The sequence below is a fragment of the Glandiceps talaboti genome, chromosome 22 (genome assembly GCF_964340395.1).
Source record: "Glandiceps talaboti chromosome 22, keGlaTala1.1, whole genome shotgun sequence".
Classification (NCBI taxonomy): Eukaryota; Metazoa; Hemichordata; class Enteropneusta; family Spengelidae; genus Glandiceps; species Glandiceps talaboti.
This window is the reverse complement of record NC_135570.1, coordinates 3,491,305-3,507,837: the sequence shown is the minus strand read 5'-3', so window position 1 is coordinate 3,507,837 and position 16,533 is coordinate 3,491,305. Positions and strand designations below refer to the sequence as shown.

The following is a 16,533-nucleotide window of genomic DNA, read 5'->3' as shown; positions in this document are numbered from 1 at the left end:
ACACATATTTAGTGTGTACTGTAAAGGCTTGGCTTACTAAGCTAGTTATTTAGCAAACCAGACACACGTTAATTATATTGCCTTTCAGACAACGTCACATCAAGTGGTTCTCTGTGCTGTAACAAAATAATGACATTCTAGTTACCCAAAGTATTCAATATTTGTTTGTTTGATATCGTATTTTAGTGGGAGTTTTGTGTTGTATTACAAGAACAGTAAACATTTATTTGTGATCGATGTACAGCTGCGTATTTTGCAATGAAAACCCCCGCATATGTAATATCTTTGATGATCTTTGTCTGACACTGATCGCTAAGTGTTATAATCTCACAGAAGCTATTAAAAGCAAATGAAGCACGAATTTCAATAACCATTGCCTCGTAAAATGCATTGAACTGTATCAAGACGGTTTTAAAGGCCAAAACTTCTAGCAATCTAACCGTAGCTTATACTGACTGTTTACATTGAGACGCATCTCAGTTAAGTGGGAAAGTCCCATTAAGAATAATTTCTGCCTTTAGTACACCCCTGTATAATATGTAGTTCTTTAGTCGTCTTTAGGCCACAGGTTAAAATGATAATTACACAATTTAATGAAAAACAGAATATAGTATAACAGGTCACAAAATGTGTAGAAACTCAAGCATTATCAAGTGTCTATATACATAATTCTTTTCTTAAATCGATAACTTTACACACAATATAATAAGCACACATGTACGTATTATCTATTACTGCTATCAACCTGTATATGAATTTTGTTCCGAGCCATGTGACAGTTGCCATCTTACTTTCCGGTTACTCATACACCATTCATCTAGTTAGACAGTAGGGTGGTATCTATTGCATTGGTAACCAAAGTACCGAAACACTACCTGGAAATTAAATGATCCACGTCCTTCAGAGAATGGAGTATCTTGTGTACATAATTGCATTGCTTGTGAAACTTTATTAATGATGTATACAGTTTTTAACGTAGTGGCAAATGTTTTAAAAATTTATAAAAGGTCTTTCTCCCATATGCGATTGCTGCAAATACTGTACATAATTTGGAAAACCTATAGCAATACACATGATATAAATCTATATGGTGTGTTGCTTGTACGGATGTAATTGTATATAAAGTAATTGATTCCCATCGCTGCTTGTGTAAATAATACTAATTTGAAATCAGTTTAGTAAACATGTCAGTAAATAATAGTATCTCACAACTCCCGATGCACGGTATTTAGCATATACAGTTCTAATTTGCTAAATATTGATCGGGAAATCCTGGAAGCCTTTCATCCATTTTCAATTATGACAGTCTTTAACCCTAACTCTAAAATGTCATAAAATGCATATTTTGTCAATATGATTAGTTATATTTGACGATATTTTTCATTCCAGTTCGTTGTATCACACTCTCTGACTTTAAATAACATCATCAAAAAATATAGTATCATTTGTTATGTGTGATTTTCATCTAACCTCTCTGTGAAGGTTAACTGTAGTCTTAATGTTGCCAACAAATAGAATAAAACCTCCATATGGTCAACATATTTGTTCATCCCACAAAGCGAAATACACATATTTCATTAGTAAAAAGTGTTATTTGGATGTTTGCGGATTCTACAGAAAGTGACTGATCTTTCATCTGTGCTACTTTGGTAAGTTTCATATCGATCACAAATGCATTAATTGCGTAGCGTAACAATTTTCAATCTTAACATGTTTGTTTCCTATAGTATTCCACGAAGCACAAATTTGCCAACAGCATTGAACAGCTTCGATTTGGGTTTGGGTTTCTTTTATTCATACAAATGATCAAGAAATGCCTTTCCCCAATTAAAATGATTGTGTATATTCCACAAGGAATGCTGTTGTGGATTGATCTTTTATCTAGAAATCCTGACTTGCATGTTCATTACCTCCTGGAATCTGTTTTTGTGTTTTTAAATTACCTCATTGACCTGGAAAGAACCACTGTTTCAAGAAACAAAAAGTAACGTAGTTAGCAATACACACAGGTTTTCAAAATTCTGATGTTATTGAATGATAGAAATGTATTGTGGCAGCAAGAGTTGTTAGATTTAACCTATCTAAAGTATGAACTTTAAGTGTCAACCAGAACGTGCGTAAGTGTGTACACATGCGGTGTTTTAATAGCCTTGTACGTACTGGTTTGGGATTATTTATGCCATTGTCATAGACACTTGAAAACAAAATAAAACACACTTTATATGACAATTTTAATAAAGTTTACAGAATTATATATTGATTTTTTTTGTCTTACAACTAAATCTTATATGAGTCATTGTCGAAATATGCTCTTCATTGAAACAAAGTGATTGATAAAAGTACAGTGAATATCTCGTACTACTATCATCAGGTGCGTCGTGCGGCGAACATAATACACAATACAAACACACTGACATTATTAAATCAACTTTCTACAAAAATCACTCAAATTCCCTTTCTCAATAAATATTTTCGGTACACTTTATGTCACGTGGTCGTAATAGCTGTAACAATGAAGGTAAACAACCACGGTCTGGAAAACTAAAGGGGTACATAAATTTTAGAATACTAGAATTTTAATCAACTTGATACAAAACATATGATAATTGTGTATATGTGTATTTATTCTAAACTTATTTGAATGGTCTTTCCATTTACAATTGTATGAAATACGGTCTTGCCCGGAAATTTTGAGAAAAAATAAAATGTGGTTGTTTTTTTAAATCTACCTAAAAACCACCGACACGCGGACGGACAGCAAAGCGATAAATTGAATTGGTGGCACCTAACATAAGATCACGTGATGTGTGACCAGTGTTCCATACCCTTGAGGCACACTATACGATATCCGTAGTATCAGCCTCTGTCATCATCTTTGGTTTTCAGTTCTAATTTGTAACGTTCTTGATGAAGACACATTAGATACAGAAAATGATCAAATGTCTGTATCGTTTTGAATGGATTATAGCTGAAATGCCTACTTCTACAATAAAGCATCAATTCCATATTTTACGTCATGGGAAAAACGTTATAGATCATTGTATAACTCTGTGTGGTGAAAGGAAATGGCTTTTCATTATTTCCAGATATCTTTCAATATTCAACAGAAATTAACACAGTCTCTTCCCACGAAGGCTTCCTACACAGGAATAACACTATATAATTTAGATTAATTATCTTCAGATGCAGACTACATGTCATTATAGGACAAAGTCATCGCATAGGGTGTACTTAATGAAAAATGAATATATTTGCGATCGTTATACCTAATCTGAATATTGTTTATCGATGGGAAAATGTTATACATGTACTCTAGGGTAAACTACAGATCTTTTCGAGGAAATTGGTTCTTAAAATTGAGATGTCTACACGTTAGGGGAATTGTATGTAATATCTAGAGTTGAGACTGGGGCAGCTAGGAAGAAAACAGATAGATAACCGTGTCCAGTACACTGTAACATATTTAACTATTTACATGCATACACATTTACAGAATTACTCCATGTCACCTCTACCTTTGTTGCTATGTCAACAGCATTTCCTTGCTATGTCATCAGCAGTAATCGTAGGAGTTTTCGTGCTGATTATTTATTTATGCTACTGAAAAACTATCGAAATGTCACGAGAGCAAACACAACTGTGTAGCATGTTTAACAGTGCATGAGTTTTGCGTATTATACAACGATTATTCTATTTACTCAAAAATAAACCAATGTATGCGTATGTATGTATGTATGTATGTATGTATGTATGTATGTATGTATGTATGTATGTATGTATGTATGTATGTATGTATGCATGCATGCATACGTTGTTTGTACGTCTTTCAACAATGGCTTGTAACAGCAGACACAAATTAATACTTTTAAATTATGTATGTCGCTGTAATTACTTAATAAATAATAAATTCAATGGCACAAACATTATTACTCATATGTCCCATTCCTCCCCCATATGCTCCAAAATTATAATCAATGTTTCTCCGAAACACATGTCATATTTCAAAGTAAAACAATACACCTTTCAAATTACTGAATAATGAAAGTAGATGACAACATCTTTAAAATGACTGTTGATAAGTTGCCTAATCCATAATATCGTTACTTCATTATTAATATCTCATTTAGGTCGTAAAAATGATAGTAACGTGTGAATACACTTCGTTCTAATCTATTCTCCAAGGACTCATCAAATGAGTATCATATATCTTTGAAACAAGTGTCATGCACAACACAATTTGTTGTGTATTTGAATAATTGTACTATGTTAGGATTCATCTGTGTTATGAGACGTGTGCTTCAATAAGTTGCTTCCTGGTATATCAATTATACATCACTGGTTGATTGGCTCATGCACAAAAAAGTTAGCTATGTGGTTCCATTGTATAATGGTGCTGTCAACAAGCTCACTATTTTCTTCTTTCTTTACATAGAGTCGTCTGATGTATAATTTAAAGTGGCCATATGATATGAGGATGAGAATTGGGTATTTATTTTTGATTTTTAATTTATAAAACAATTTTATCATGGCTTACTACTTGAAAAATCAATGTGAAACAACATTGACAAAGTCTGTTTTTGTAAATCTATACGTTAGGAAAAGCTAAAAAAATGTGTAAACAAGTATTGTACGTGCAATGATAAACATTTTACACATTTATTAGTCTTTTGCAATTTATTGAGTTACAAACAAGGATTTGGCATATGTTGTTTCACATTGATTTTTCAAGTAGGAAGCCATGATAAAATTATTTTATAAAATAAAAATCCAAAATAAATACCAAGTCCTCATCCACATCGCCACTTTAATATTTCATCACATTATTGTTCTAATGCATTTATGAGTGAAATATTTAATCAATGATATCAATAAAAGTTTTTCTTCTCTACCTTATGATAGTATTGTTATAATTACATTCTTTGGAACTTGCACCACTAAACATCTTCTGATCTGTTTGGGTTTTTTATTTTCTTAGTAAATGTGATAATTTTTACATCATAAAGGTTGAGGAACCTCAAAAGTGTGACTTGTCCTATCAATTACTTTGACTGAACATTCATTGCTGTCCAGTTGGTGTTGTGAACCTTGGCAGTCAGAACTGTTTCCCCCTAATAACATTACTAGATGAGAGTTCTGCATCCATAACTGTTACACTTCTTCTTGCCCATATTAAAAGCTTTGACGGGATATGAAATGTATAATCAATTTGACTATGATTGAGTCAATCACACTTATAGGCATCAAATTAGTAACTAATCAGTATGACACGGTTAACAAGAATGACACCTAGACCGACACGGGGGTGCACTTCTATCCTAACTAACCAATTTTGAGCACTCCCAAACATTGTACTCAACTCTTTGAATATGTTTTTCTTTCTTTTTTGTATTCGTCTTCTGATTTGTATTTTAATATCATATTATCAAACATTTCATAAAATGATTGTTCTAAATGTATTTATGACTGACATGTTTAATCAATAATAATACATATTTGCGTTTTTCTTCTCTACCCCATTATAATATTTTATAGTAATATTCTTATGCACTTTTACCAATAACACCTTATAATCTATTTTGGGCTTTTATTTTCTTAGCAGATGTGATAAATTCTACATTATAATTCTTCAAGTGTTCGTAACCTATTTCAGAAGCTTACACTTTACAATTGAAAATACCGGAAAACAGTTATTGTTAACCAAGTTTTTGAAATGTTGAATTTTTATCAGCAAAATATCAAAACTAGACCCAATGGCATTATAGCACAGCTGTACAGATTTTTGTTTATGTTTATCTGGTTGCCTATCCAGCCCCGTTGTTACCTTCACCATCAATTGGCTGTTGCTATGGGCGTGGTCTTGTTGCTAGGCATATTTACATACATTTTTGGAATCTATATTGACTAATCTACCCATCCCTATTGTTATCTTTGTAATGTGCATCATCAGTTGGCTGTTGCTAGGGCCAGTTTGGTCAAGACGATTTGAACGATAACTCCAAAATAACACCTCCAGAAACTTCCCCACCAATTTACAGCCCCATTCCAGATGTAGGTTTGGAGATATAAGTTTTTGGCGAAAATTGAGATTTTAAACCTAATTTTATAACTATAAATGCGCAATTATGGTGATGACAGGTACTAACTAATTATTTAGCGAATTCTAGTCCATGTGGCAGCAAACGGTTGTACACGCGAAATGTGAAGCTCAAATGGCTGTCAGCCAGTCCGTATTGTCTTGTATACAATTATCCGCAAGTCATGAACTCACCCGTTTTACGCGGTACTAAGTACATTGTACAGTCAATGTCCGTAGTCCATTAGCAAATTAACGTAGTGTCCCGTTGGTGTAGGTTCTTGTTGTGGGATGTAATAACCATCCATGCGGGAGCACACAGTAGCCAACAAGTCAGCGGCACCAATTGCAAGCTAGCAGTATCCACCTTCACGCCTTGATGTTAAAAGTTAGGGGAAGCAAGTGATCACTGGCTTAGAGAGCATTTATGGGGGTCTCCTTAACGATGATTGGGTACGCACAAAGTCCAACAGATGTTTAGCTGTAGACATGTAAATCACACTGTCATCACAAAAAGGTCCCTGACCTATACCTGTCATCATCATTCATCAAAAGGTCACTAGTACAGTAAACTAAAAATCTATTATTCAAAATCACAACCTTGTGACAGAATTATAGATTTTTGACCAGACAGACATATTTCTATGTCAAATTTGCATATCACTGATTGAATTGGATCATATCATGAACAGTTCTTAATCAAAACACCCTGAAGAATGTTCTCACCAAATTTCAGACTGATCTGCCCAGTAGTTAATAGTTGTTAAGAGTAGTTTGACCTAAAATTACATTTTTAACACAAATCGCACACATTGGTGGTAACATCATTTTGATTTGAACAATTTCCAGCTAGACACTCAAGGTAATATCATGGCAGTGGTTTTTGACTTTTAAGTTGTTTACAGACAGACAGACAGACAGACAGACAGACAGACAGACTTTTTCCTTGCCTATAGCACTACTGAACCTAAGATGTTCAGCTGTGCTAAAAAGTGTAAGAAAACAAAAACCCAAAATAGATCAGGTGTTTAATTGTTTCACGTGGAAAATGTGAATTGTGATTAGAAAATAAAATATTATAAGTATCAAACATGGACTGCTTCATTCTTTATTAATCACCCCATGGGAAAATATGAATACAAGATTAAAATGAAATGGTATGTATGTATGTATGTATGTATGTATGTATGTATGTATGTATGTATGTATGTATGTATGTATGTGTGTGTGTGTGTACGTGGGTGCGTACGTATGTAGCCAATATCATAATGCTACAATTTCATTCAGAACAAGTTTTTATCTGAGAATGGCAAATTGATTGAAACACAAATAGCAAGTTCAATCACCTGTTAAAACGGTTGTCATTATGTGATACTCAGTGATGAATTGAATGAAAGCTATCCTTATCTATAAATTAATACATAAATATTGCCATGGCCACTCTGCATGAACTTTGTCATTGGATGAGACGTGTTACAAACTATCAAATTTTGATGATTACCTGTCACCATTTTGAAAATTGCGCCCTCGGAAGGTAAGTTCAGAGAAATCTTTGTTTTTCTCAAGGGACGTGGTTTTTAAATATTTGATGACTGATTTCAGTGTTTAATTATCATTCTCCCATATTAAATTTGACTATATCCCTACAATACCTTTAAAAGGGGTACAGTAAATCTCCATAATGGAGAGAATCAACTGAATCATATTTGATTCGATTCTCTCGTGATAAGATGTTCAACTAAATGTTGCATGTGACAATTCACTTAAATAACATTCATATTTATTTAATTGATAGAAAGCTCGTACATGAAGGCCTCTGTTTTCATGTACATGTGCGCACGTCTCAACACAGAGAAAGGTTCAATAAGTTGCAAGCAAGTGGAAACAAATAGAATTATTGTAGTCAATCCAGGAAATCACAAAATCTGGATGAATAACCTTTTTGATAGTTTTATAAATAATCTTTGCGAAACCGTTTACGGTAGACATGTGACAAAACTGTCAAAGAGGTGAGGTGCAACTAAACTCCACGTACGTAAGCTTACTATTGTATGTATAAAGCCAAGCGAAACGACATTGTTCCCGTTATAGCCCGATTCTACCTGCTGTTTCATTGCCGAACCTAAACATCTATATGCAGATTGGGAAAACATCACGAGAATGGCGTATAAATCAATTTTGAATAAAATAATGGTAACACCAACCGGTAACCCTACATTTAGGTCATAGAACCACCATAATGTCTTACTTGGTCCAGGGTTGCTGTTAAATTAACATAATTACACATGCGCAAATTACCTTAACTTATGAATCTCGCAACATGTTTCATCATAATAGCGTTATTACAAACAAGATAATATTGTGTAAAACAATGTACACACAGTTTTTAGATAATAATGTAAAAAATAAGACAAAGCCTCAAATATGTGTGGAGAAGTGGTGCCAGTTATTTTAATACCTTAAAAGATTAATTTGTGGATTACTTTGCATTGATTAAGAAAGTTACAGATGATGTATCCCTTCAGTACAAAATGCTCAATCGTATAATTTGTGTAAATAGATTTCTTTTCCTTCGAAAACTCCTTGATCACGAAAGATATTCCTTCTGTAACTAAGAAACGGAAACTTCGATGCATCTATTTTATGATTGCTAAATTGTTAAACAGATCTGGAACTTTGTTTTTAATCTTTGTAATACGACTTTCTCAGAAAAAGAAATATTGTTAGGTGTTATTACCACAAACCCTAATGTTTACGGTTTGAATATTATGTGTTTACTGACTAAGAGATATATTTTTAGTTGCAAAGTGAACAAAGTTGAACCAATGATCACCGTCCTTGCTGAAAAATTTAAGTACTACAAGAAGCTTCTAGAGTGTTATGCATACGAACCAAAGACAAAAAAGATAATTGAGAGTCTTGAGGACTTTTTGTAATGTAACTTGTAATCAACTTTATGTTATCTCTTCTTTTACCTTGATTGAATCTAAATGCAATCTTTATTTGCTATAGACTCTTTTTTCTACAATTCTGTTATTGCTTTATCTCACTTTTTTCTTCCTTTGGTTTTGTAATGTTTATATGATACAATAAAAGAATTGAAAAAACAATCTAGCATTTCACATTGTTGCTGATTCAGTTAAATAAACTACAACATGGAAAGTAAAAATAATCACACAAGCAGCCCTAATGTAGCATGCATTTATTGCCTATATCATTATTTTCTTCTGTTGATTTAAGATGTTTAGGACAATCATATTAAGTCATAATCTGTCAGATGACGTCACCTTGTCAGCCATGAGCCTTTGACGACATGATTTGTGACGTCATTGACTTGTAGAATGAAATGTAAAAGTCGTCATTTGATGTTATCCACAATAGAACAGACTAATTTGGATTTCAGGTTGTCCTGTTTAGAGAAGATGTTTCTTTATGTAACCACTGTATTCACTGATATAACACTCTAGCTGCCCCTAGCAGAGAAATTATCCCTGGATGAACACCATAAATCTCTTTACATGCTCTAGATGTTACATCCACTGTTATTGAAACATATTAATCACACGAACAACAAAAGCTACGAATATATAGTTTTACACTCGCAGTACAAAGGTACCAATATTGTTTTCTATCATTCAATGGATCTTTGCATGTTGACATGGTCTAGCGGCAGCTGTCAGTAATTTGAAATCTTGTTCACGGGTCACGTGAGCTAACATTAATGTATTCAAACATATTATTGTTAAAGCATCGTCAAGCGTGTGTATGTGTACTTGAAAAGCATTCTAAAGGCGTTTGATGGGTGTCAAGCGTTGTTATCTCGCATAACCGAGGTGGTGTGACCTTTCCTAACGGTTTCAGGGATGAAATAAAGAGGTTTGACAGTCTTGTCACGAAAGATGGCTACTTTTCCATGCGGATTTAATCTCTATGTTACAATGAGTTTTCTGGTAACGTTCATTGTTATCATTATTCCATCAATATCGCAAGGTAAGTTGTAGTCTTTCTGTTCACTAGGGAATATAACTTTTACTGTCTCGCACGTTATTGTACTATCACTGTCACTGTAAGAGGTCTGTAGTACAGTCCACTATTTTTGTACTGTTGTTCAGTGAGTTAGTTGGCGTCTTACTAGCCTAAAGTAGCAAACGATCAGAACTACCCTGACGTTAAAATAACAATTCCATATTTATATACACATTTTATTTGTAGGATTACCGCTTGAAAGTACACGGATATTAAATTCATATAATGCATGAAAGTGGTGAAAAATAAAAGTGGAAAGCTGGCTTGGTTTGATAAATGGACATTTCGGGAGTTTCTAGTTGAATGCTAAAAAATATAATATTTTATTCTCCCGAAATATTTTTTTAACTTTCAATATTACAATTATCATGAGCCACATAATTTTTGAACAAAATTTTACCCTATAACAGGCAGCGACAAAGACTGAATACGTACATATGTGGTGTGTTTTATAAACTAAATTGGTACTCTAAGTGTGTGTGTGGGGGGGGGGGAGTTTGACGCGTGTGCGCACGTAGGCCTTCATTTTGTTAAAAACGGTATAGAATTTGTTGATTGAATCAGTAGATTGCTTTAGACGCCAAGAATAATATATCACTGACTCTCAGACGGTGGTTTTACAATACTTAGCTCTAAAAATTGTACGTCATTAAAACTGTTTATATAACAATGACTTAGTAGCTACCAGCCTCAGGGAAGAAATTTCTAACCTAAAAAGCTTAATTCGAAATAAATGAAGACGGTAATCCATCAAACTTAAACTTAATAGCTGTTATTTGATAGGTTATGTAGTCTCAGAAGTCTAAGAATAGACCTCTAAAGTAGCGATGACATATCTGATATTACATAAACCATTTGATGTGTTATATCTCAAGGAAGGAAAACAAGATTCCTTCTAACAGCAATACTTTGGCGCTACATTATACCTAGTAGCTGAAATTGTCCCCGGTAATAAATATCTTTTTCTTCAGAAACCATTCTATGCCTTAGCTTATGACAGGATTTGCATTTGAAAAATATTACTCGGAGATGTAAGAGTTAGAAAATTACGCCGGCATAATTTCAATATCTGTTTAGGTAGTCGTAAATAGCAATGCGTGTTAATGTTACAGTGTATGTATGTATATGTATGTATGCATGTATGAATGTATGTATGTATGTATGTATGTATGTATGTATGTATGTATGTATGTATGTATGTATGTATTTATGTATTTATGTATGTGTATGTGTGTGTGTGTGTGTGTGTGTGTGTGTGTGTGTGTGTGAATGTGTCAAGTCACTTCTTTTAATAACAATAACTATCAGTTTCTCCATCAGACATTAGCTTGATTAATTATGTCCAGACACTCAACCTATGACGTCATCACTGTGATGCAAAATAATGGCCTTGGATATGTCGACAGGGCTGAAAATCGAAAATCATAATTCGTAATATCTTTATGACTTTATGAGAAATGTGTACTTAATCCAAAACCGTCCAGGGAAAACTCCTACGCATTAGTCATGGTAGTCAATACCAGGTCGTTTAAAATGTGTCATTGTCGGTGACTCACTTTAACTTGAGTTTTTAGATGTGATATAAACAAACATGACACTATGTGCTCTGCTACGAGACAATTGCATTAACTGACGATTTTTCATTATTGTTAATACTATGATTAATACATTGATCCTTCATTGGAATATTAAACTAACTAAAATTGACAACCTGAAATAAGTGATGTCAGCCTGTGCTAAATTGCTCAAGGATTTTATATCATTTTTCCGCTATTATTTCGTATCGTCGGCGTTTAAGATTACATCAGCTGAAAGTCAACGGCACAAAAAAGGTTTAACTCATGGCCCTTCCTATACATTTAGACGCCGAACAAATAAATTGGTACATAAGACGTAAAACTTGAATCAACCGACCAATGAATTCCCTTCTGTAATACTCGTACATCTAAGCAGTTCATGATCATGTCTTGAGCATTGAAACACCTTCCAGATTAATTTCGGAAATTCCGATGGCTTTCGGAAAACGTCTGTTTTTTTCATAACAAAGCAAGCATTAAACACAGAATGTATATTCCTAATATGACTTAATCTTCATATTCATCTTTATTCTGTTGAAATGATCAACGTTTAAAATCCAACTTTGGCCATTATTTTGGGGAAATTGATCAAAATAATGTACAATATTTTGGCCACTGGAAACAATATTGGCCACTATTTTTCCAATTGCAAAAATAATGACCTTTATTTTGGCCAAAGATGATTTTTAAACGTCCACCTATGACAGAGAACTTTAAGGCAGTTTATCAGCATTAGCCATTTTATGGAGAAGATTTGAATTTGCGCCGAAAATAGACATTGGCCCGAATAAACATTCTACACAATCAATCTAATATCGGGAATTGAATGGCTATACTTAATATATATTAAATCGCTTAAGAAATTCTAAAACATCACTTTAACGTCGTTAAAGAAATTGCGTTGCTATCCCACAACGGAACAGAAACAGCCATGATATTGATAGATGTGGGAAACAGCCATGATATTGATAGATGTGGGAAACAGCCATGCTATTGATAGATGTGAGAAACGTACCAAGTGACGAGCCAAATGTACATCAATATCCATCTTGGTGATAACTAATAGTAAATAATTAAGGGATTAAGTGGTCTTTCTTTGTGAAATACTTATCAGCAGTCCACTAAAGGTTTCTGTTCTTCTTAAGGCAATATTTGTTTTTTTGCAAGATTAGTAAATGCATTTACTTTAAGAGTCAAAATTACTTTTGCATATAACAGTTGCTACGAAAAACGAATGTGTTGCTAATAATGTCTTCGATTAGACTTTATAGTATAAGACTATTTTGTTTAAAATTTAAGCATTAGTACTTACAAAATAATACATATTTAACAGTTTTAAGTTACACATTGAGTTGACTATAACACCTTGAATGATCACGTTTTAAATTAGATATACTTGTTACTAAAATGAGTAATTAGAGGAAGTGGGGGCCGTCATGCATATCACTTTCAAGATGTATTTATTTACACAGAGTAATATGCTAATGAGGTAATAGTTCCAACAAATTAATAAAATGAAATCTCGCAAATCATCATTAAATAATAATTGCAATACTTTGTATTACATACGTAAATAAGTTCAATCCCTTGGGAAATATATTTACGAATGCCACCTTATTAATACTTACTTTTTCATTAAAAATAGTCTCATTATAATCTACAATGCACATTTTAATTTGTCATAGGTATGATTGAAAACGTTTATACTTAGGTCAACAAACGACCCGAAGGTCCTCTTCGAAACGATCGGTCCGGTGCTTTGTATTACTCCAAGCAAAAGTTAAAAATCCTATAATGGGTGATGAAATATTTCAGTAAATTTATTTTGACAAAAAACACTCTTGACAGGCTTTCTAAAAATATTTTTCTATTCGCCTATCTTCCACCTAAGTAGGTTGTTTTTAACACTATCGTTGAAGACATAGGGAACGTGTTATCTGACGTTGATTCTGCAGTAACTAGTGAATGGTGAAGGAGAATTTAGGAGATGAAATATGCAGAATTTAATGCAGTTAAATAACTTCAATTAAAACTGCAGTGGTGAGAGACAAATATGAAAACTGAGTGATCACGTGACTGAGAAACATTGAAGAGGTCAAGTAGGATAAATTAATGAACTTTTCGAGCGTCAATTACTTTGGCATATAGGTTCAATGAACGCGGTATCAATTTCTCTAAGGTGAACATTTCAGTCAATAGATAGAGTTCCAGGTTGATTGGGATATCTGTCATCGTTTTTGTGGTTTCGGCTGGCAGCTGTATTGCTGTTGTTGACTTAAAGATTACACTAAATCAATGTCTTAAGCAAACTTTCTAATGGGATTAAAATTAGAATAAAGATACCGTTGACACACTGATAGTGTGATATTTGTCTTAAAAGGGATTACCAATTATCACACTCCGTTATCATAAATGCACACATACACGTTGCCACTCTCTATTCTTGACACCGAGTGAACGAAAGTCAATGCCAAATGTATATTGTGACAGCTTCCAGTGTAATAATTGTTGTTAATAATGATTTGGGCTGACATTTATTGCTTGTCATAAATCAAATAAGCGTCGATTTAGTATTTTGAATAACGTTTTGTGAATAAGTCGATGAACTTTTTTTTTGTCTTTTTCTAATTTTAATCCCATTAGAAAGTTTGCTTAAGACATTTATTTAGTGTAGTCTTTAAGTCAACAACAGCAATACAGCTGCCAGTCGAAACCACAAAAACGATGACAGATATCCCAATCAACCTGGAACTCTATCTATTGACTGAAAAGTTTACCGAAGAGAAATTGATACCGCGTTCATTGAACCTATATGAAGCAACTGACGCAAAATTGCAAGAATTGCGTGGTTGATCAAAAAGGCTAAAGCTATCCCACCCACAATTACGCACGTGCGCGCGCACACACACACGCACAAACACACCTTCGCCTGTTTTGCTTTGAGAGCCCATATCACCTGTCTTTCCTATTATAAAGGCACGATCAAGCCATACTATGACATACTACTCCATGGCAGGTAATGGTAGAAATTTACCTCTAAGTACAGTCTCCTACCTCAGTGACGTTTTCATGGATCAACAGATTAACAATAGTGGCAAAATAAGTCTTAAATTACTGGAAAACGGGAAATAGAATTGTCTTTGTCTTTATTTATATTATTCGATAGCAAGCAATAAGAGAAATTTCCTTTAACCTACAAAACACGTCGTGCAACAGACAGAGTTACGCTATACAGAAAGAAAAAAAATACGCTTTATTCATATTGCAATCTCTTTCACCTTCGAAGGTCTTAATTTCTCAAAAAGGCACAGCAAAACAATACGTTGAGAGTGAGATGTATTTTAATGATTGATTTGTGCTTTATCTTTGTCTCCCTCATTCTGCAGTATTTTCGAGTGCACAGAATGTGACTACTAATAGCACAACAGATAAACCATGGATTACAACAGCATCGCCAAATTCTACTGATAGTAAGTATGCATGGCAGCATGCTGTGTGTTACAGTCCGTTTCATATAAGTATTCACTGGCTCTGTTTCATACACCAATACAAACTATACATACTACACTTTAAGACAGCAAGAGTGAACGAATACAGTTTTTTGCCACAAATGAACTATCTTACCGCCATGCAGAAATTAAAATTTTGCAAGAAATTGCGATCTCGTTATCTTAAAGTGCAGAAAGTACAGTTCCTTATTGATTTCTGAGTGGTTGTGTCAAACAGAGCAAGTGAATCTTAATATAAAACAGGCTGTATCTTTACAACAACACTGATTTGCACCAAATATAGCGGTCAAATATTTATTTTTCTAAACTAGAATAGATAGACTAGATGTTATCTAGCTTGTGAATAACCACTTCTTGTATCCGGCAGTTAAGTTGCCATGAGTGTGGATTGTAGCATAATAATAATAGCTGAAATAGTTCAGATTGGTTGGTTGGTTGGTTGGTTGGTTGGTTAGTTGGTTGGTTGGTTGGTTGGTTGGTTAGTTGGTTGGTTGGTTGGTTGGTTGGTTGGTTGATTGATTGATTGATTGATTGATTGATTGATTGATTGATTGATTGATTGATTGATTGATTGATTGATTGATTGATTGATTGACTGATTGATTGATTGATTGATTGGTAGATATATTAATCGATCAACAAACTTTTGACTCCAATTACCATCTAATTACCGATAAACAAGTTTTTTTCATCTCGTTATAACGATGTAATAGAAATGTATCAAACAGAACACATTATAGTTACGAAAACCGCAAAAGGCCATGAAAAGTATCTCAGAGATTTTGTGGTTTACCGTTAATTAGAAGTCACTGTAGTTCGTTTATATAGAATTACAAACCCAGCCCTGAACACCTGAAGTAATAGTACTTGATTTATTATTTTAACTTACAGAGATTGGACAACCAAATTACAAAGCACTATTTGAGGATCTATTCCGAAATTATAATAATTTGCTACGCCCTGTTATTGACGCATCGGTGGCTACAAATGTTACGTTTGGAATGTCAATCATACAACTTATCGATGTGGTACGTAACGTTTTGTTAAATACGAGATAGAGTATCATAGCCTACAAAAGTACCTTTTTATCAATTTGTATCACATTTTGAACAGCAACACAAGTGAGCTGTTACATTACACCATCACTTTCTGTCGTCAATTTTATAGACCTTTTTCCGGCGAACTGTACAATCATGTAGTGTCTAGTTACAACTAATACCATAGTAACCAGCCGATGACGTATCACGTCTTGACGAAAAGGTGTTTCCGCTAACCTTATTTGCTATTAATAAGACTTCTACAGATACAACTGATTGATGACAACTAATAGGGAACTTGCAAACCCGCC

General features: G+C 33.7%; 1 protein-coding gene across 1 annotated transcript; it reads left to right on the top strand.

The window, feature by feature from the left end:
• The first annotated feature begins 9,847 nt into the window (after positions 1-9,847).
• On the top strand, positions 9,848-16,243 carry LOC144452416 (uncharacterized). Its single transcript, XM_078143508.1, has 3 exons — positions 9,848-10,063; positions 15,063-15,146; positions 16,077-16,243. The coding sequence occupies exons 1-3, from the start codon at positions 9,973-9,975 to the stop codon at positions 16,241-16,243; spliced, it is 342 nt and encodes a 113-aa protein (XP_077999634.1). The 5' UTR covers positions 9,848-9,972.
• The last annotated feature ends 290 nt before the right edge of the window (positions 16,244-16,533 follow it).

Coding starts and splice junctions, on each gene's coding strand:
- LOC144452416 (XM_078143508.1), top strand. CDS start 9,973: ATGGCTACTTTTCCATGCGGATTTAATCTCTATGTTACAATGAGTTTT. Junction 10,064..15,062: donor TATTCCATCAATATCGCAAG/GTAAGTTGTAGT, acceptor CTCATTCTGCAG/TATTTTCGAGTGCACAGAAT. Junction 15,147..16,076: donor ATCGCCAAATTCTACTGATA/GTAAGTATGCAT, acceptor TTTAACTTACAG/AGATTGGACAACCAAATTAC.